General features: G+C 30.7%; 1 protein-coding gene across 1 annotated transcript in view; it reads left to right on the plus strand.

The window, feature by feature from the left end:
- The window catches only part of LOC145266928 (trafficking protein particle complex subunit 11-like), a 132257-nt gene that overhangs the window by 98029 nt on the left and 12024 nt on the right, over nt 1-22204 (plus strand). Inside the window, exons 22-29 of the mRNA XM_080122731.1 lie at nt 4988-5113; nt 5701-5750; nt 10280-10371; nt 11345-11404; nt 12593-12718; nt 16533-16640; nt 18034-18085; nt 21340-21445. Coding sequence (XP_079978857.1) covers nt 4988-5113; nt 5701-5750; nt 10280-10371; nt 11345-11404; nt 12593-12718; nt 16533-16640; nt 18034-18085; nt 21340-21445 — 720 coding nt within the window. The remainder of the gene's footprint in view (nt 1-4987; nt 5114-5700; nt 5751-10279; nt 10372-11344; nt 11405-12592; nt 12719-16532; nt 16641-18033; nt 18086-21339; nt 21446-22204) is intronic.

Here is a 22204-nt window from a genome sequence, read left to right on the forward strand (position 1 = left end):
AGGTGAGGAAACTGGCAAACAGAAGAGAGTTCCACAGGCATGCACTTTTAAGAAAGAAGCTTTGTTCATGGAATCTACGTTTTGATTTAGGCACAGATAGTGGGGAAAATTATTGACAGTGGTTTCAGCTAGATGGGTGTTCATCGTGAAAAATTGGCGAGGGGGGGGCAGAGATTGAAGCTCAGATGAGCACTTGCCATGGAAAAAACGATAAAACAAAGACATGCTCGCAACGTCTCTTCTGTGGGAAAGAGGTTGCAGGCAAGAGAAAAGGACATCCCCCACTAAGCTACAAAGTCTATTTTGTACTCTGTCAAGACAGGATAGGCTGTTTTTAGCAGCTCCTGCCCAGATGTGGCAGCAGTACTCTATCCTTGGACGTACTTGGCTTTTATATAGATTAGTAGATTCGTAGCCCTAGACATATCTAAGGCCTTTGACAGGGTTTAGCATGATGATCTTCTAATGAAAATTAAATCATATAGTATTCCTGGATGCATACCTAACATAATCAAATCCTTCTTAAATAAGAGAAAAAATCCAGGTTGTCTTTGGTTATATATCTGAACATGATATAAATGTAGATGTGCCACACGGATCAGTTCTTGGACCTTTATTCCTGATATTCATAAACAATTTCTGATAAAATTGTCTCTGAGATGAGTATAGTTGCTGATAACACTACTCTCTATAACAGATGAAGGGAAAACGGATGAGTATCTAAGGAAATCGCTAAAACTCTAGAAGAAGGTCTCCAGTCTGTAGTGAAATGGGGCTGAAACAGGATGATAGCATTCAACGCCGCCAAAACTAAGTTTTTTTTTTCCTTTAATAATTACAAAAAATCTTCTCAACCACTGATTGCCATGGTTAATGATACGCTATCCAAAAGTACTTCCCTGAAGTTCCTAGGCTTAGCATTCACAAACATGAATTGGAACAAATATATTGAGGTAATTGCCAAGCCTGCTGCAAAGAAGGTGGACTCTCTCTCTAGTGTGCTAGAAGATTACTTACACCTGAGAGTATCCTGTATCTCTACAAAGCCACTAATTGCCCATGATGGAATATTATTGTCACATCTGGGCTGGTGCATCTGCTACTTGTCTGTTGTTTCTGGATAGGGTTCAAAAAAGAGTTGCCACCCTAATAGGTCCCACACTGTCAGATAAACTCCAATATGTCTCATCGCCAAAATGTGGCATCATTGTGCCTATTTTACGAGTACTTTAATGGACAGTGCTTAGATGGACAAAGCACTGTTGCCTCCTCAACGTAAATGCCTTCAACAAACTTGACAAGCCGCACCCCCCCCACACACACACACTGTAGAGATCCCTAGATGCTGGAAAGTCTTCTATTCAAATAGCTTTTTGCCTTGAACTACTAAAAAAAACTTTGGAATTTGTTCCAGAGTCCTTGCTTCCCTGACTTTATTGACATGCAGAATGTGTAATGTGAACAGAAATTCTTGCTGCCCAACTCCCTACATAGTTTCTTTGCTAATTTGGTCCCAAAGAGTAGCCCCTTGCAACTTAGTGGCACTGTCTTGTTTGGGGTGAAAATATAGATAAAAAAAAAAATTTGAATCCTGAATATGAGCAATCTCATTGTCAAATATTTCACAAAGTAAAATTTTGATTTATACTGATTCTTATGTTTTATACAAGTGCTATTTTCTTTCCCCTCTTTTTCCTTTTCTTTCTCTTTACCTTAAATTCCTTAAAAGAAATCAATTTGAAATAAACATGAGTGTTATTTAATCATCAATATTGTATATGTCGTGTTTATATGGCCATATTTAATTTTGTAGCAATGCTCAACTGCCTGACCAGTTAAGCTAAATAGAGATCAGAAATCAGAAATTTTGGGTGTTTCTGCAGAATAGTGAGCTTTTAAACAACCCTATGCGACGAAGGCCATCAACTCCCCGTATTTCCTCCTATAACAGACAACACGCTAGCAACATACAAATATCTGTGCGTGAGATCGCTAAGCTAATCAAGAACCTTGATTCCAATAAAGCAACTGGCCCTGACGACATTCCAGTTATAGTGCAGAAAAAGGTTCAACCAGAAATTGCCCCTATACTTACAAAACTGTTTAAGCGATGCCTTAAAGAGAAGTGCTTCCCAACACCCTGGAAAACCTCATCAGTTTGCCCTGTATTTAAGAATTCAGGTGAAAAGTTATCTTCCTTTCAGTACAGACCAATAAGTTTCCTATGTGTGATGAGAAAGTTGCTGGAATCCATATTAAATAGAGTAGTAGTCAACCACCTTAGCAGAAATAACCTTCTTAGTGACATGCAATATGGTTTCCATTTTGCCAGATCACAGCAGATGTGCTAACTGTTATATCTAATAGGATTAGTGAATCTCTTGACAAAGGCTTCCTCTCCAGGGCAATTGCTCTTGACATATCAAAGGCCTTTGATAAAGTATGGCATAAGGGCCTACTTCACAAGATTTCCAGCTACGGTATGACTGGAAATGTTTTCTCAATCATTGAATCATTTCTCTCTGATAGACTCATAAGAGTAGTGATTGATGGGCAGAAATCAGAGGCCCAGAGTATTAATGCTGGAGTCCCTCATGGGTCCATCCTAGGCCCAACTCTCTTCCTGATCTACATCAATTATCTCCCAAAACACATACTTAAATCATTCGTTGACATCTATGCTGATGACACAACCATCTACGGCAACACACCAAAGGCCGTAAATGACAAAGTTCTCTCTGATTCTCTCTCTTCTGATCTCCAGCGCGTGGTTCAGTGGGAAAAGAGATGGCTGGTTACTTTTAATGCATCTAAAACTAAGCTATCTTTACATCATCAACGCTCTGATCCCCATCTGGCATCAATTGAAATGGAAGGCTCTCGACTAGAAGCTCCATGTTTTGATAAGCTTCTGGGATTGACCTTTACTCCTGACCTTAAATGGAACACGTACATCAAGTCTATTGCCAAAGTTGCTGGTAAAATGGTAGGATCCTTCTACCGCTCCAAAAGATATCTCACTGCTGATGCAATTCTTTATCTATATAAAAGCCAAGTACGTCCAAGGATGGAGTACTGTTGCCACATCTGGGCAGGAGCTGCTAAAAACAGCCTATCCTGCCTTGACAGAGTACAAAATAGGCTTTGTAGCTAAATGGGAGATGTCCTTTTCTCTTCCCTGCAACCTCTCTCCCACAGGTGAGATGTTGCGAGCCTGTCTTTGTTTTATCGTTATTTCCATGGCAAGTGCTCATCTGAGCTCCAATCCCTGGTACCCCCTCACCAATCTTTCATGAGAAACACCTGTCTAGCTGAAACCACTGTCAAAAATTTTCCCCACTCTTTATCTGGGCCAAAACCAAAACGTAGATTCCATGAACAAAGCTTCTTTCTTATAAGCGCACGCCTGTAGAACTCTGTTCCGTCTGCATGTTTCCCACCTGACTACAACCTGGATGTCTTCAAGTCCAATATAAACAAATTCCTGATAAACCGCCCTCTTAAGATACTTTATCAAATCTCAACACTAACGTACTGTACACGTAATATAACCCTTATCCCCAAGTGGCTTTCGGGCCTTGATAAGTGGTGACTACCTTGTAAAAAAAAAAAAAAAAAAAATGCATTTCAAGTAAAATCACCATTGCATTCTTAACGTGTCATGTCAAAATTATTATAAAATTTAAAAAATTATGAAAAATTCTCTGAGAAGGTGTATTAGATGTAGTTTTTACACAAAATTATAAATATTATCGGTTTGACCTTTTATATTTTAAAATGGCAGCTTTTAAAAGAAAACAGGGGGAGATAAGTCAGTTTGTCATACAAAAATAGCTGCAAAGAACTATTAAAATATATGATAAAACATATTTGATAAATTTTATTTTTACTTGTAATTATTTTTCTCCTGCATCATTTTTTTAAAATATCTACGAATTTCGACATGACACATATGTAACAGTGTTTTTACCTGAAATGCATTTGTTTCAAATCTCACTATTCTGCAGCTGTACTAAAATAAGCAAGTTGGAATATTCTATTGCGTTTAGATGGTCACATCCATTCTCTGGGATTTTTGATTGGTTTCTAGCTTATAGACATTCTATTTTCATCTTGGCATGAAGAGATTTAGTCTAAATAAGGTCGCAGTCAAAAATGTTTGCATAAACAAAATGTATATTAAATAAATATATACATATTTCCTCAATTGGATCTCTGAATGCTATTTCAAGCATAATTGTTACATAGCTAATAGACAAGAAGACATTTTTTTTTTGTCTAACTTTTAAAAAGAGAAAAGGAGATGGGGCCTAATTTGAAAAATAAATGAAAATTTAGTTGGAATATAAATTCATAAAATAATTTGGCTTAAACCGAATCTAGAATAACCAACATGGCTAGAAATCGACTAATGCACAGTATACCCACCAAGCTTAACTTTAACAGCGTTTTCTCCATTTTTTTTTGTTTGTGGCGCTTACCGGGTTATGACATTTAGCGCCTCATTTGTAATCCAGAAATATATAGTAACCTTACTATTTGTTCTGATAATTAAACACATTGGAAACTTTCACAAATTTATATATATCTCATGAGTTGCAATATTGAACATTTCAGAATAGATTACAGTGACACTCTTTACACACTGGAATAAATTCAAAGTTATTAAAACTGAAAATACTTGAAAGCAATCATAAACATTTTGGTGAAAACTGAAGAAGTAGAACTTACATAATTCACCAGTCAAAGAAAGCACTAAAGCAAATGATTGGACAAGACAGCGCAGAATCGAATTTGTAGACTGCTGACCCACTTAACCGTGAGAAAATGGAAAGTAAACTTGTATAATATCACAAAATGTAAAATGAATAAAAGAAAAGAATAAATTTCCAATGTGATTAAAAATATTTAAAAAAAAAAAAAATGTTGTATATTTTAACATCCCATTATTTTGTTTCAATTTTATTTTATTTTTTTTTATTTTCAGTATTATTCCCCGTGAGGCACGTTTGGATGTCAAACTGATTCATCATTCGCCAAGTTTGGTAAATGAATTTTACTTAGTAAGAATGGTGATTACAAACAAAGAAGAAACTTCAATTACGGATATAAAGTAAGAAACTTTCATTAAAGTTTGAAAAGTAGAAAATCTTCATCTTTCTATAAGAATTATTTACTAGGTGACTTGTTGGTAAGTTAGAAGAGTAAGTTATAAATGCACCAATTAATCAGTCGTATATAGAATGACATTCTTAAGAATTCTTCTGATTCTTTAAATATCAGTATCGATTAGTAATCAAAACTTGGTATCTGTCTGAATTTGAATCGATTGTTTCTATTGTACTTTTGATGTTTGTTTCAGTTTTGTGTTTTTGTCAGATTAACATGCTGTGCTTATACTGGAAGTGTGTAATTTCTATTCTATTATCTCTTTTTGGGGGATGGTAGTGTAATATATGTTCTCTTGTCATGAAACCACTCTCCTAGGCATTATCCTTCCTTGGGTGGGGGATAATATGTAACCTTTCATGCAAGCCAAAGATATGCCACAAGAGGGAGTATACGATTTACATACTGAGATAATGCTTGTCAAATTTTATTTTCTTCATTTAAAAAAAAAAATATATATATATATATATATGTATGTATATTTTAAATTTTTTTTGTTTTTATTCGAAATTTTTTTGTTTTTTTTTCTAGATTAACTGTTGGCATCCAGGATGTTTCAGAAGTAGAAGCAGAACAAACAAGTAATTATATTTCTACATTTCTCCAATTTAAAAACAAGCACAGATATTTTGCAGAATTTTATTTTCTCGTGTCAAACTCTAAAGTTTAATTAATCTTTCCATATTAATAAAACTGGTGCTGTCAGATTCGGCTGTCAGAAGGTATCGGCTTCCTTACTTAAACCACTAAACATTGCTGCTATTGTTTTTTCCTTCCCCTTTGCAAAACTCATGGATTGATATGCTATAAAACAAAACAACGAAACCAAACACGATGAATAAATATAAACAATTTGAAGTATAGTAAATTTTTTCCAAAATTGCTGGATTCGGCTTGACGAACACAAAAGAGGGTTGATATGCTGTAAAACAAAACAACCAAGGCAAACACCATGAAAAAAATCTAAACAGCTTGAAGTATAAAAACATTTTGACAAAATTATTGAATTCAGCATTAAATAACCCCAAAAAACAGTAAAACAAAATCAAATCCACCATATTAATAAAATTATGCGACCACTTGTGTATCTATTTCTCAACTCTATAACTTGTACAATATTTTATTTATTGATCATTTCTAAATCAGAAATGTAACTTAACATAAAATACTAAAACGTGCTTTTTAAAAATCATTTTTAAAAACTAATTACAGAATTAAATCTACCAGAATGCATTTTGATTATTATGTCAACCATTCAACCATTTTAATATTTTGTTGACAGTTGAAAAGAAAGAATGACTTTCTGACATCTCAAAATTTGAAAGCAATTTGAAAACCTTTAAACTGATGAATTGAAAGTTGTTTGTGGTATAAATTATTATAAATATTAATATAATATTACTTATTAAAAGATAGGAAGTTAGAAAAATTATTTGTATCCAATAAATTTATAAAGATTCAACTATTTTCTTGAACATTAGTTTTATAACAATTTGGTTCGGTTAATAATTTAGTAAGAAAATAATGATGTAATAATTAAATTTACTCATTAAAATTTTATTTAAAAAAAAATAATTTGGTAAAAATAAAATTTCCATTTTAATAAAAATAGGAAAGAAAAAAATTTGAAGTTAAAAACGACTCCTGGGCTATGTCGAATACATGCAGCTAGTATATTTATAAAGCAATTTCCTCAATTTATTCGTATTTACTTTGTTTATTTAACAAGCAATGGCTGGAATCTGTTTCCTCATTCAAAATTGGAATATAATAAAGAAATATCAAAATTTAAAAAAAAATGATTTATTTGCTGCTTGTGTAGATTAGCGATGCTTTAAACCAACACATTTCAGGTGAAAACATCATGTCATGTCGTAATTAGTATAAATTACAAAAAAATTAACAAAATGATCCAGTAGATGTACTAGATGTATTAACAAAAAATCATCCACATTTCCGTTCCACCATTTTATGTTTAAGAATGGCGCACTCTTAATTTAAGTTAAGGGAAATAAGTCACTTTGTCATACTGAATTGGTTGCACCAACTCTTCCACATTGAAACACAATAATTTGAGAAATTCTATTTTTACTTGTAATTATTTTTTCCTGAATCAGTTTTCAGAACTTTTGGATTTATTCTAATTTCGACATGACGCATAAGTACTTAACGTTTTGACCTGAAATGCGGGTCTAAATGGCAGTTTTTATTTATTTGGTCAATTTGCAGTTTATTTCCAAATCAATACTTTTCTCTAAAATAATGACCTGTATAGGTTTTCAGGTTTGCTAAAAACGGATATCACATTTAAAGCTGTCACTGAAAAATATTTTTCCTGATAGACATTGTTTTTTTTTTTTTTTTTTTTTTTTTTTCAAAACTAATACGTTGCCATGTTTTTTAGAAAATTCTGGTGAAAAGTCTCACAATATACATGCTTGTAAACTAGCAATACACATGGCTGTTAAAACGCTTTGGATAATCACAGATTTCAAGGGGTTTCTGCTAAAATAGTCATATTTTAAAAACCAAAGCATCTGAAGTCTTCAAAATACCACCGTTTTGTTCAGAAATGAATATATTTTCAAATGAATTAGTAAATAATAACATACATTATATATTTTTAAAGTTTTAAACAAATAAAGTGATAAAAATGTGAACATCATAAAACGGCATTTTCGGTAAGATTTTGTAACAACCCCCTCTGATTTCTAAACATTCGTACTGTATTTCTGTTAAGAATTTTTTAATGAAATTTGGAAATTAGCCAAAAGAGATGTCATCTTTAATAATTTAGAGTGTCCAAAATTCATTTGACCACTCGTTTTTTTGTGTTAAAGAAAAGATTTCAAAATGATGAGTTTTAAAAAACCTTTTTCTTTGGACACTCATTATTAAATAAAACAATACTTTTACTATGTTTATTTGTTAAAAAGATGATTGGACAGGGTTTTCTCTAGTCGTACATAGCAATTTAAAAACATAATATCCAAAAAAATCGTTATGAATTGTAATCAAGACTTCTGTAGTAATAGTAGTGATAGCAGCATCAGCAGCGATAACATGGCGTAAACAGACATTTGTTTTTGTTGTTTATTTTTATTCCAAATCGATTTTTTTTTAAATTGAAAATTTGGTTATAAAAAAAATTGTTACATGGTTAGTTAGAGCTATTTTGTTATCAATGATACAAATATTTTTAAAAATTGGGTAGTAGTAAATTTTAAAATATTTTAACAAGCGAAAATGTGAAATATGATTGTTTTGGTTCACGTGTACGAACGGTACACACACTTCTAATTTTCGTCCCTTAAAAACTGTTTTCAGTGAATTATTATCGAATGGAAACTAGTCTACCTGATTATTAAAAAAAATAAAATAAAAATAATCAATATTTAAATATTTGTAGGAGGTGCTCAGTTAAAAAATAACAACGGTAGGAAAAGACATGAAATGTAATTAAAAATCAAAATAACATTAATTCAAAATTTTTAACAATTTGTCAGCTTTAGCAAAAACTTGTTTCTTTTTTTATATTTAAATAGAATTTAAATACTTGATATTTTTCCAAGCATCATGTTTTCTGTTAGAGGGACGTCACTTTTTTAAAAAACATTTATTTTTGTCTGTTTGTCATAATTCTTGTAAAGTTTCACAATGGGTATCAAACACCCTCTTAAAAACAACTTGCTTAATTCTGTTTAATCCTAGGTACGAGTGGCAAGCCTCCTCCTAAAACAAACAAAACTAAACCACTAAACAAACTTCCTCTGTGAGCTCATATAAACGTAAAAGAAAAAAAAAAAAAGTATAAAAAACTTTTAAAGAAAAGTGCACATGATTAATCCCCCCTCAATAAATTGGTCAACTGTCCTAAAATGCTAGGATCGTCTTGAAATGGTGAATCATTTTACATTTATGTGAAACCAACCCCCACTCTAAATTCTAAAATTGTTTTTGTTTTATTTCTATCAAGTCTTCAAGATGTTCACACATAATTTTCCTTAGACCTATCATTAACCCAAAGTCAGAGTGGAAACCTCCCTACCTTCTCATAATTGCACAAAACCCTCTTAAAACCACGTATAATCACCTTTTAGAAAACAAACAAACAAAAAAAACACCCAGGATTTATCTATCCTAGGAAAAAGCTGGGAGGGGGGGTAACTGCCCTAAAACGCTTGAATGATTCAAAATGAGAAATCATTTTACATTAAATTCTAAAATAATTTTTATCTTTTATTAAAGTTTTTCAAGTTGTTCACATGCAATTGTCCATAAAGGTAGAATCACATATTTTGGAGAGGTGGTCAGATGGGGAGGGGTAACAGAAGGTATTAATCTACAACAATACCAAAGAAATATGGCAATATATTCATTTTTAACCAATCCTAGATTTCGATTTCAGTTTTTGCCAAATAAAATGCATTACAACTAAACTTTGAATTCTCTAACTTTTCTTTTAATGAATACATGGCAATTTTAAACAATCACAGCATATTTATGTGCATTTACTGCATATTATTTGGAAACCATTCATTTTTGGAGCTTTTCAATAGCATATTCGGATTCCTTGCACAAAAATACACTTATATGGCAAATTTCATTGCTTAGTCTTGTGTTTTAACAAAAATATAACATTTTTACTGAAAAAGTAGTGCAAAAAATGTGACAAAACGCATATGGTCTTAAAGAGGGAAAAATATCCAAACACGCAGGGCATAAAAATAGTCATAACTTCCTTGATTTTAATTGGATTTAAAAAATTTTTTAAAGATTCTTTCTTAGCTTATCAAGCTCTTTCTATATATACCAATATTGAAATATTTTAAGCCATTTAAATTTTTTCATGTGTATTGCTATTGTAAACAGAACTTTCAATTTAAAACAAGATGGCGACCCATGAAAACCGTTAAAGCATACATTAAAAAAAATTGTCTTCATATCAAACTATTTGTTTGTGGCAGTTTTAAATGTGATGTTTTTTTTTCAGCAGACTCTAAACCTATAAAAGCCGTCATTTTAAAGATGAGTGTTTAGTTGGAAATAAACTGCAAATTGACGATTTATTTTTTTCTTTGCACTCTAATTTTAAAACTTTTCTTTACAGCCCATATATGTGTAGACAAAGCAGAATTTGATGGTCTTTTTGAACCTACACGAACGGAAATAGAATTAGGAACTTTGGAACCTGGAGAACAGGTAAAACTATTTGATTTTCATTTACAAACGATGAATTGTGATTAAAACCTTATATTTTTACTAAGAAATACTTTATCTATTTCAGTAGTTTCAAACAAAAGAATATCTTATATGCAAGTATTTGTTTAAATTTGAATGTTTATTTGTAGGAAGAATGTATACAACACCCTCAGCACTCCTTCCCTATCTTCCATATGTTTTTTTTATATTCATTGTTGCTACTTATTTTTTTGCTACATACAAAAGTAAATTTACCAAAAAGATATCTTTTTCACCTCAAATGCTAGTCTTTATTCATTATAGAAAATAACTAGTGAAGCACAGTGCACATAACAAAATTATTTTCATGGCAATTGAATGAGAAAAGTAATTTTGACTTTGTTACTAAAACAATAATACAATTTTGCAAATCATTTCCACATTTAAAAAAATGCAAAGATTCTGTAGAAATTTTATTCTTATGCATTTTATATAAATTATGTATTTTTTATTTTGTTATTTTTTGTATTTAGACTATGATTCTCATCTTTCTTTTTTTTTTTTTTTCGATGTAACCTCCGACCATCTTCAGGTGCATTCACACTGGGTATTATTAATGAATAGTGAAAAAATGTTTGGTTTATTTGCTTTCCCAATGAACACAGCCGTTAGAAATTTAAAACGCAAATGGCGCCAAGTCTTTTTTTGTTTTATATTAATAACTCCGGGTCCATTTCGTTTTTTTGATATGAAAAATGTATATAAGCGTTGTGAAAAAAAAAAAAAAATGAGAATCATAGTCCAAATAATATAAAAAATAGTTATAAATCCTCATCTCAAAAATATACATTCATCATATGTATTTTTTGTTTGTTTTTAGTTTACGAGTTATCAACTGTTAACTATTCTGTACTTTTACTAAATCTTTACTTAGAAATTTTATTTATTTGATTTCAGAAATCTAATCAATGTATTTTAATTTTTTTTTTTCCAGCTCATCCGATCCATTTTTGTTAAATGTATGGAAATTGGTGCAAAAACATTTTCTGTCAAGGTATGTAATAGTATTTGTATGGATAAGAAAAAAATGAAAGTGGAAATTTTTTGATGAATTTTAATTTATTTTTTAGGAAAATACAATTGTGTTATGAGAAAATCATTTTATTATTTTTTGTTAAAATGATTTTTTCTTTACTTTAATTATTCTGTACTTCAATGAAGTGAAATGAAATTATTCGGTGTGAACCTTTATGAGGATATTACTTCCTTGCTTGTTCTTTCTCCTTCAACTTTTACAAATTGGCCATATATTTTAATATTAGTTGATTCATCGATGGATAGTTTTGGAGATAGGTCTCTTAAAATCACTGAAATAAAATGATTGGATCATTCTATTACTCCAGAAGGTACCTGACTTCTGTGGAAATCCTCTGTTTATATGAAAGTCTAATATGTCCTAAGATGGAGTGCTGCTGTCACATCTTTATTTTTTGACAAAGTCTTTCATAATCTAGTCTGGTTATTTCTTCTGTTCACTATAGCCTCTTCTAAAAAGTAATTCTCATTATGTCCGACTAAAACTTTAAAAAATATACAACAAATACTCACAAAGTTAGTATTTTTTTTAATCCATCTTCAAGTGTATAATATCTATTTTAAAGAAAAAAAAAGATTTATGATTTGTAAGTCAAAAGGCCATTTATATAATTCAATTTTATGAAGACACATCTTTTAATATTATCATGTAGTTTGGTTGACAGTCACTAACTGAAGGGAAGTAACTGTTTTCACAGTTACTTCCCTTGTGCCAACTTGAGTTGTACTCTAGGCAATGCCAGTTAGCCTTGTTAATTCTCACAGAAAAGACATTGTTAGTCTTACTAATTTATCATTATCATGGAAGGTGCTTGAGTGAGCTTCAATCTCTGGTTTCTCCTTGTTATACATTCATAGCAAGAACTCGTTTTCTAACACAACTGCAAAGAATTACCTTTTGTTCCTCCATTTGTTTAACATCAGATTGCTTTCCTCTCACCTACAATATAATTGTCTCCAGTCCAATACCAGTAAATGCTTGTAATATTTTATTCCTTTTCATTCCTCTCATCATATTCTTCATCTTTTAACTGACAACCTATCCATTTCATTAACTTTTATCCTTGAGTTTTTACAAAGAGATATTACACATTTTTTTTTTTTGCTTCTATTTGAGTCTATATCAAACAGAACATTTCAATTTCAGCTTGCCTATAATGTCAAGATACAATTGGATCAACAAGCATTCAGCTGCACCTGCCACAAGGAAGACACTTTTAATCTGAACACTGTAACTCCATTTGAAGTGTCTACCAAAATATCATCTATGAAAGTAAGTACAAGATTCAAATATTCTTTTTTTTATCTTCTATACTCATGGTGTCCGTCTTGACAAAAATTGCATCATATTCTCAGATGTATCAGACGTCCACTTTCTTTTGTGGTTTAGAAACAAGAAAAAGACATCCACTACATGTCACTGAAGACTTTTTGTTTCTGATTCAGCATCCTGAAAATATGGCTCTAATTCTAATCTTTAGCATTTATTGCAATTTTCTGCTCTGCTTCTTAATTTAACCTTCTTTAGAAAATGTAATTTTTAACATTTTTGTACATGTAGGTTTAGTATTGCTACATATCTGCGGTCACTCTGTTTACATTTGGTTATTAATAGCACTGTGCAACATTAAAAAGTACAGGCCATCTGTGACCATTTTTTATATGCACAGTGACATGGAAAATTAATTTCTGGCTTTCTTTTTTGTCAAATTAGCTACAGTTTTTTTTTTTTTGTTGTAAAACTGTCACTTTTAAGAATTTTGCAGAGAATCTTAGTGATAAGAGTTGTGAACATGGAGAGAGAAGATGGTTGGAGGTTACATCAGCCGAAATATTGTGAAAAAAACACAAACTAGATGAGAATAATAGTCCGAACAATCCAAATAACATAAAAAAATATCAATCCTGATCTCAAAAAATATACAAACATCGTACAAAAAAAAACAATTGTCTCGAATTTATACAAAAAAAAACAAAAAACTTGGCGCTATTTGTTTTGAATTTTTAATGGCTACGTTCTTTGGGAAAGCAAAAAAAAACAAACATTTTTCACCATTTACTGATAGCATCCAGTGTGAATGCACCTGAAGATGGTCGGAGGTTACAACGGACAAAATTTTTTGGAGAAAAAACAACCAAGATGAGAACAATAGTCCAAATAATACAAAAAGATACTTGTGTTATTTGATATATTTCACGGTTGAGGAAATTTACTGTGTATGAACGTAGTCACTTTTTCTTGATTAGGAATATAAAAAAAAAAGTTTTTTTTTTTTTATTTATACTCAAGTCAAGTGATTTGATTTTGTATAAATATAAATTCCATGCTTAAAAAACTGATTACATATTGAAAAGAAGAAACAAAAATGAATGTTAATTTAATAAAGCAATTTTGTATTTCAGAGTAATATAAAATAATTTTTTTTTTATTTTGCTTGTATGATTTAAGACAAAAATGTAATGAAAATTTAAAAAAATTAAAACTTATCTTAATTAGTATACTAATTAGTTTAATATACTTGGAAACATAATTGTAAGCCATACAAAATTTCCTTTTGATATACTACAAGCCATATTTTGTTTATCGTTTCTTTGAATAGTGTTGTCGTGGCTATCTTGAATTTCCCAGTCGCCATCTTGGATTTTTAATGTTATAATGACAAATGATAATGTCCATCAGAATAATACTTCCTATGATGATAAAGCTTGACTTACCATTTTTCTTAGCTGTTTTTATGATGTTTCTACTTCAAGCTGTTAAAATGAAATTCGAATATGCTAATTAGTATGTAAGTTACCAAGTGAGAGGGTAGGAAATAAAGCCAACTGAACCTTTATGATAATATTCAAAATTTCATAACACCTTAAAAAGATCTGAAGATACGGCTTTTTAAAGCTGGGTTAGTCTGTAAATTGTGCAAATTTCCTACCATTTTTAGTCATAAGCTTATATGAATTTGAATAGGACTGACTTCAAACAAAATGTCCAGTGAACCATCAATTTTTTGATACTTTGAATGGTCATAACTCCAATTTTAATGGACTAATTTAAAAAAACTAAGGATAATATTTCTTTGTTTTTTATGCTTTTTTCCATAATGCTTGTTTTGAGTTTATTTGAAATAATGGAAAAATTGTGTAGTATTGCTATTGCTATGGAGATCAAAATTAGAAATGAATCGTGCAGAATATTGATTTATTAGAAACAATTATGAAAATGAAGCATCTTGATGAAGTGTTTTGTTTCGTATATACATTTGTATTTGAAAATATTTTAATGTATATTTGAATCAACTAAACTGCAGGTATTTAGATATAAATATAGTTTGGATAAATGAAAAAAAAAATTGCATTTATTCATATACAGTAGAACCCCGGGATATGGTGGCCCTAGGATACAATTTATTTTTTCAGATTACGATTTGGAATACAATGTTTTTCATACCCCTGGTTATAGCATTTTTCCCACCTTATGGTGTTATTTATAATGTTATTTGATTATATACATGTGTATTATATGCTGTAGTGTATTTTGTTACTAATTTTTAATGCCGTATCCTGAATTTCTACTGTATTTATACGAGAGGTAGAGAGGCACTACTAAAATCCAAAATGTTCTTCACTTACATTTTCTTTAAAAGTAAAAATTGAAAAAGAATGTTTTGATTTCATAAAAAATTGCAAGCCGAAGACGTGATCAAAACAGCACACTCATTGTCAATCTCACTTTCTCCCAATTTTTACATTATGTCCTGCTTTTTAAAATAACTTATACCAAAATTTCGCTTTTATGTGGAAAATAGTCCATAGAGTACTTAATGAGTTGGCACTACTTCCATCATTTTTCTTTCAGAAGTATACATGTGTATAAATGTGATACTATGGTCAACCTGTGGGCCATTAAGAAAGGAAGTAGAAGAATAAAGTAGGAAATAGATTTATCAGTAGACAATGGACAGAAATTTGTTCATAACATAGACAAAGCGAGGTATGGGTTGATTTAAATTTGGGCGTGATCATAGTAAAAAGACTGAACAGTAGAGATATTTAGTTTTATGACTCTAGGGAGTGCCACCATCTGTGCAACAGTCAATGAGTTTTTAACAACAATGGAAAGGATCTACAGATGACAAAGGTCATCTTATGATCAACAAATAACTGTGTGTCTGACTTTTTACAACAATGAGAGTTGAGAATTGGACACTTGAGCAGTTGGAATTGGACTACAATTGGAAACAGATTGTGGCTTGGGCCAGGTTGATAAAGCTTTGGGAAATGAGGACATGAACTGATGGCAACAGACAAACCAGTCTCAACAGGACGTAGATGTGAACCTTAGCATGTAGACAAACACCCAGAGTCCAACCGACATATATGTGAGGCATTAGAGTATGTGTTTTTCTTGTGCTGTTTTGTTTTATTTTTCTACATGAGGACCTGTGTATCTCCATGGATGGATGCCAGTGTGAAAAAGATGACATGACCAGAATTAGAACAATGAAAGATGGAGAATGAAGCCACGGCACAAAGTTTGGGGTTGGCAACTTGTCGGTGGGGTCACATGGTGTCACATAAAAACATTTGTATTTTAGGCATACTTTTTGTTTTTCTATAACTACACACACAGATGATCTTTTTTATTATATAAATGTTCTATTTATGTAATAATTTTTGCTGGCTATTTGCAGACATGTTTCAGCTAGTCTTATTTTTAGGCCAGTTGTTAGTGATCTGGCGAAGAAGCTTAGAGAAAATAAGGCTGTAACTGAACATTGTCTGCCAAAATGTTTGTATAAATAAATCGTTTATATTAAATATTATATGCCTGTATGTGTTGTGGAGAGACGAGTACGTTTTATTGACAAAAAAAAAAGAAAGTATTATAGTGTTTATATGGAATGTGTTAAGAAAAGCATTTGATTATTATAAAGACTTGACAACTTCCAGCAAAATGATTAGATTCGATATTAAATGATCCTAAAATGGTTAATATGATGTAAGATAAAAAAAAAACTTGTACACCATTCATAACTTTTCATTTATTTTTTTATCCACACTTTATTATTTTTTTTATTTTTTTTTCCCAGTTTGAAAATATTGAGTCAGTTTATTCTGGAGAACGTTTCCTTGTCATTCAAGAGCTTCGCTGTACCTCCCCGTGGCCAATTGAAATTCAAAAAAGCGAACTTAAAGAAGTAAGTTCTTAATTTTCTTCATACCTGATGTGCTTGATAGTATATATATATATGTCTGGTCATGTCATATGCTACTGGTACCATGTAACCCAGTAATACCTGCCTTGTGGTCGGGTCACCGGCGACTAAACTGGTTCCCCAACCAAACTTGTTTGGTGAGGAGGGTGGCTAGTCTCCCTAAAGGATTAAAAACAAGACCTTCCAAAGGGCGAATGAACCCTTTTTCGGGGTCAACGGCCAACTAGCACTGTGTGTGTTTGTGTGTATGTATGTATGTATGTGTGTGTTGGGGTGGAGAGGGCTCCCATAAGGCCTGGTGAAGGCAACCTTTCTGGGAGAAGCAAATCTTTGATTTAAAAAAACCATAAAGCGGGAGACCAGTACCCGCATTAAGCTGGTCTGCAGTTTAACTTGTTGCTGGCTATCTTGCTCCTGCTTGTTGCTGGATCTCAACATTTTGAACGGAGAGAGAGACTTAGCTGTTGTACAAAGCTAAGACTCTGTAACATCATCTGTGTATAGATACTCCCTCAGGCATTTGTCTATTAAAATGGTCCTGTGGTGATGGAAGTCATTTTTGGGCTCATGGACTTTAAGTGTCTGAGGGAGTGGCACTCGTCTGACAAGACATTGCAATCATCATATATACACATATCTATAAAAAGCATATATTTGTTTCACACATTTCATGTCACGTGTATTCTCCTAACAGAGATGCGATAGAAGGAAATGTTCTCAACACATTTTAATCTTTTTAAGTTTGCATGTGTATTGTTAAGGGAACCTAAAAAAAAGGGGGGGTTCTGTATTACTGTAGCAAAATGTGAAAAAAATATTGAATTTCAAGTGAAACGAATGGTATCTACTTGTCGTGCTGCCGTAATAAACATACCCAAAAATTACAAAAAAAAATAAGGTAGAAAATTAATTTTCAATTAAATCAGTTTTCGAAGAAATTAGCGAAAAATAAGTTTTGCTAAATTGGCCAAATATTTTCAGTTCCAGAAAATATTTACCTTCCTTCTTTGTTACAATTAAAACTTTACTTAATTTTCACTAATTGTCTTTGAAAACAATTTTCAAATGTAATTTTCTACCTTATCGTTTTTCGCAATTTTTGGATATGTTCATTGCTGTGACATGAGTGACATGACAATTCAGTAGATACCATTGGTTTCACTTGAAATTCTGAAACTATTATAAAAAGATATTAGTTTGAATTTAATGTTTTTATTCCAAGATCTTTTCAGCATTGAGCTTTTTTTTGTATTTAGAAATTCTTATTTAGACTAATTTCTCTTTGAATTTTTTTGACCTCTATAAAATTTGTATTTTATATGCATGTGTCTACATATGAGAGAAAATGTTGGATTGTTTTTATTTTTCGATTCAGAATAATATTGTGAAAAATGCAAATGAAGACGCCAAATCATACTTAGAAAATGGTAAGATATTTCTTTCATCGTTTTTATTTGAAAATTTTTAACTAAAGAATTTTTGAAAGAAAACTAATTAAAAAAAAAAAAAAAAACCAGATCCTGTTTTATTTACAAGTCTGAGATTGCAAGAAAATTACAGCCCCTGGATCTGCCTTTTTGAAATTAAAAAAGTTTTGTTTTTTTTTTTTTTGCGGGGGGGGGGGGGGGTCACCACTAGCATACATAGCATGCACTAGGCAACATTGTATACATTTAAAAGTTACTAAACTATTTTACTTTTGATTTCATTACAAATTCATGAACTGTGATATATCTATTAAGACATTTGGTGCTTGCTCAGAATTCTCCTTTATTTAAAAACAATCCGTATGCTGGTACATACCTGTGCTGAAAAGAAAATATTGTATTCGAAAAATCACATAACTTGATCAAGTAGTTTTGTTGTTATAAAGAAAATCATTTTAAGCAAATTTGAGTTTTTCCAATGTCCCCCTCCTCCCTAGTTTTCTAAAATTGCAAGTTTGAATTATTTGGAATTATCTTGTTTTCAAGATGACATTACAAAGTTGCTGTTGGTTTATCCACAAAATTTGATTTTATTTAAAAATAAAACTACTTGATTAATTTACATGATTTTTAGTGTACAGTATTTTTTTTCCATCACGGGTATGTACATCATACAAATTTTTTTAATTTTGTTTTTTTTAATAAAGGAAGAATTCTAAACAAGCACTAAACATTCTTGCATAAACGGGCAAATCACACCACACTTTTGCATTTTATCTTCTGAGCGCTGTTGCTTAAAGGTTTTGTTAAACTTTTGGTGTAGTTTCATCAAATTGTCTAAATGCAATATCGGTTTAGACTAGCATGATAAATTCCATGCATTATCTTTCGATGTTCATAACTTGTGTAAGATTTTATTTGATATTAGATGTTCATAATTTTTTTTTTTTAAATATTCTGCAAATTGGTTCATTAGTTTTCTGTAATTTTCTATAACTTTAAATTCAGAAAACTGAGTCACATTTTTTATTTTTATTTAATTGCAAAAATAGGTGCTTGTTTACATTGCCAATCTTTTAAAGAAACGCATTTTAGGTGAAAACATTATGTACTTACGTGTCATGCTGAAATTATTATAAATTCCAAAACTTATGAAAAATGATTGAGTAGATAATGTGCTAGGTGTATTTTTAGCAAATTCACAATTATTTTCTGGCAAATTTTGTTTAGAAATTGTGGATCTTTAATTAATGTGAATTTGAGGGTTATCTCCCTTGTTTGTGATACTGAATTGGTTGCACAACTCTTCCACATTAAAACAGACTATAAAACTCAATAATTTGATAAATTCTATTTTCACTTGTAATTATTTTTCTCCTGGATCATTTTTCATAATTAAAATTTGTACAAATTTTTACGCATAAATGAGATGTTTTCACTTGAAATGTATTAGTTTAAAAGATCACCAATGTAATCACCTCAAAATATCTGTTAGTGATCACTCCTTTTCCTAACAAACTATTTTGAGATGTACATACTGAGATAATGGCAAATCTCATGAGGGGCTGAATTACCTATGCACAGAGTTGTCTATAAAGGCATCGGTTTAAAAAAAAAAGTAACAGACGGAGGTAAGGGGATGTCTACAATGTCCAACAAAGCTATGACACTTTTAATTGTCACATTTTCACAAGTTTAAACCCATTTTCAAGGGTTCATACACACTTGAAAAGTCTTTGAATTTTGACTTTTGCTTTGAAAAGACCTTATTTCTATGATTACCTTGTAAAATTCTTGAAAATATGGAAAATGTCTTCAGAATCATATTAATCCAATAAAAATTTGGAGAAATATTAAAAATAAAATCAAAATAAATACTATTATATTATATTTTTATGTATTAATAAAAATATAATACCATTAAAATATTTTTTTAGATATTGAAAATAAAATCAAAACACATTATTTTGAAATTGCTTTGTAGTATTGCGGATACAAGAGTTATGTCCCTTTATCATAAAACTGTTTTCCTTATAATAACATTGAGTAGTTTTGTGATAAAGGGATGTAACTCTTGTATCTACAATACCGAAAATTCAAAATTTACAAGTAAAACAAACACAGCATAGTCCAATCTACAATGAGGAAAACAACAAATTTAATCGTGCTATGTTGGCCAAATATAAGTGGGTCAGAAAAGGTAAATATAATTGTCAACAGGGTTATGGTTGTGTATGTAAAAAGACATTTGTTTTAAGCAAAATGGGTGAAAGTGCTTTGAAATCACTCAATACAAAATGAATAAAAGCTGTAAATAGTTGACCAGTTTTGTTGCGCCTTCAAGAACTTTATGTAAGTATCTGTGATCTTTAGAATTACTTCATGAAATAGATAAATGAAAATGACTTTTCCTGTTGTCAATTAAGTTTTTTGGTTTATTATGTCATTGTTTATGCCCATCCTTGCATTTTTTTTTTCTTAAAGATGGGGCGAGAGGTCGTTTTTATTTCTCACTTGGTGGTGGTGGTGGTGGGAGGATTCAAATCGCCTTCAGTTTTTGCTCTCATAATTGAATTTTGGGGGTGTAGTGGCGGCTACCATAAATGAAAATGTTCCCTCACTAAAAAAAAAAATTCTTTGCTTAAACAAGAATCTCCATTGGCACTCCCTCTTCTACCAAAAACAATTGTGATAATCGAAAACAAAGCTGGCCAGATTGAAAAAAAAAAAAAAAAAAAAAATGAACAATATGGTAGTCATTTTGGAATTTTAAAAGAAAATCATTTAAAAACTACTTAACACACTAAAAAATGATTGCAGGTAAATTGCAAAATAATTTTTATTGGCTGTGATAGCATTTATTTGCTGTATATTTGATTTTTTTTACCATTTTTTCGAATTGCTGTGGATTGTAAAACAATTCCCAAATTTTGTTTTGAAAACTTGAATTTTATCCGGAGAAAGCTTTAAAAAACGTTAAAATGTCCTTGAAAATGGACATTGAAAATTTGTATGAACCCTGGAAGATGCATCATTAATTTCAATATGCGTCTCTTTTGTAACATGGATGAGAACTCTGATGTGGAAAAAGTATATTTGGCCAACTAGTTAATTTGTTGAGAAGTGTTGTTACCTTAGTGAGACAATTGGAACAAGTGCTTGTATGATTGAGAAGTTAAGATGGAGTAAGTTATTTTTATTTATTTTTGCTTTCTAATGCTGTTTTTTAAAATTTTTATTTTAATCACTTTCAGTGATTGTAAAACAATCGGAATGTGCAACAGAATGTCTTTGTCTGCAAATTACTGTGAAAGAACCTCAAACAGAGCAGCTTGGATCATATGTTCTTTACTGGAGAAGGTAAGCATTGTTTTTTTTGTTTTTTATTTTGTCAGTCTTGAACGTATTAAACTCATATGAAATGTATACAGTTTTAAAAATAAAAATTGTATAAGTATTTAATTACCAAAATAGAGAATCTTTGTTTATTTAGATAGATACAAAGTTGACATTATAAACAAATCTGGTTTCATGTTGAAAATTTGTCACCAATGTTCAGCCAGAAGCCATAAAATTACAAAATGTTTGTTTGTTACGAAGTTAGAAAAAGACCCCTGCAAATATTTTGAATTTAGCTTCAGGGGAGCTCTTCTCTGTATAATTTGCCCTGTTGATGCAGAACTGCTTATTGTGTGTGTGTATATATAGTTATATTTTATATTTATTTCTGCTGCATTGTTTGGCTGTGGAAATACTTATAATCTCTCACATTCTGTAAATTAATATATATATATATATATATATATATATATATATATTAAAGAAATATTACCTGCATTTGAAGTGTTGCATATATTTTGCAATTTAGAATTATATAAATGAATGTTTAGAAGGCTAAAAACAACACATTTTTTTTTTATAAACAAATTTGTTAAAATCATATTTTGATGATATAAATCGTTGTAAATGAAAGTTTTTCTTTTTTTTCCTCTTTTTTCTGCGTGTGAAGCATTGCATACTAGAAATAAAAGTAAAAATATAATTTAAACATATCATCCCTGAAACGATTGTACACACTCCCTGGTTGTTTTTTTTCTTTTATTTTGATTTCTTTTGAAC

The sequence above is a fragment of the Euprymna scolopes genome, chromosome 4, assembly GCF_053919585.1.
Source record: "Euprymna scolopes isolate OS-2025 chromosome 4, ASM5391958v1, whole genome shotgun sequence".
Lineage (NCBI taxonomy): Eukaryota > Metazoa > Mollusca > Cephalopoda > Sepiida > Sepiolidae > Euprymna > Euprymna scolopes.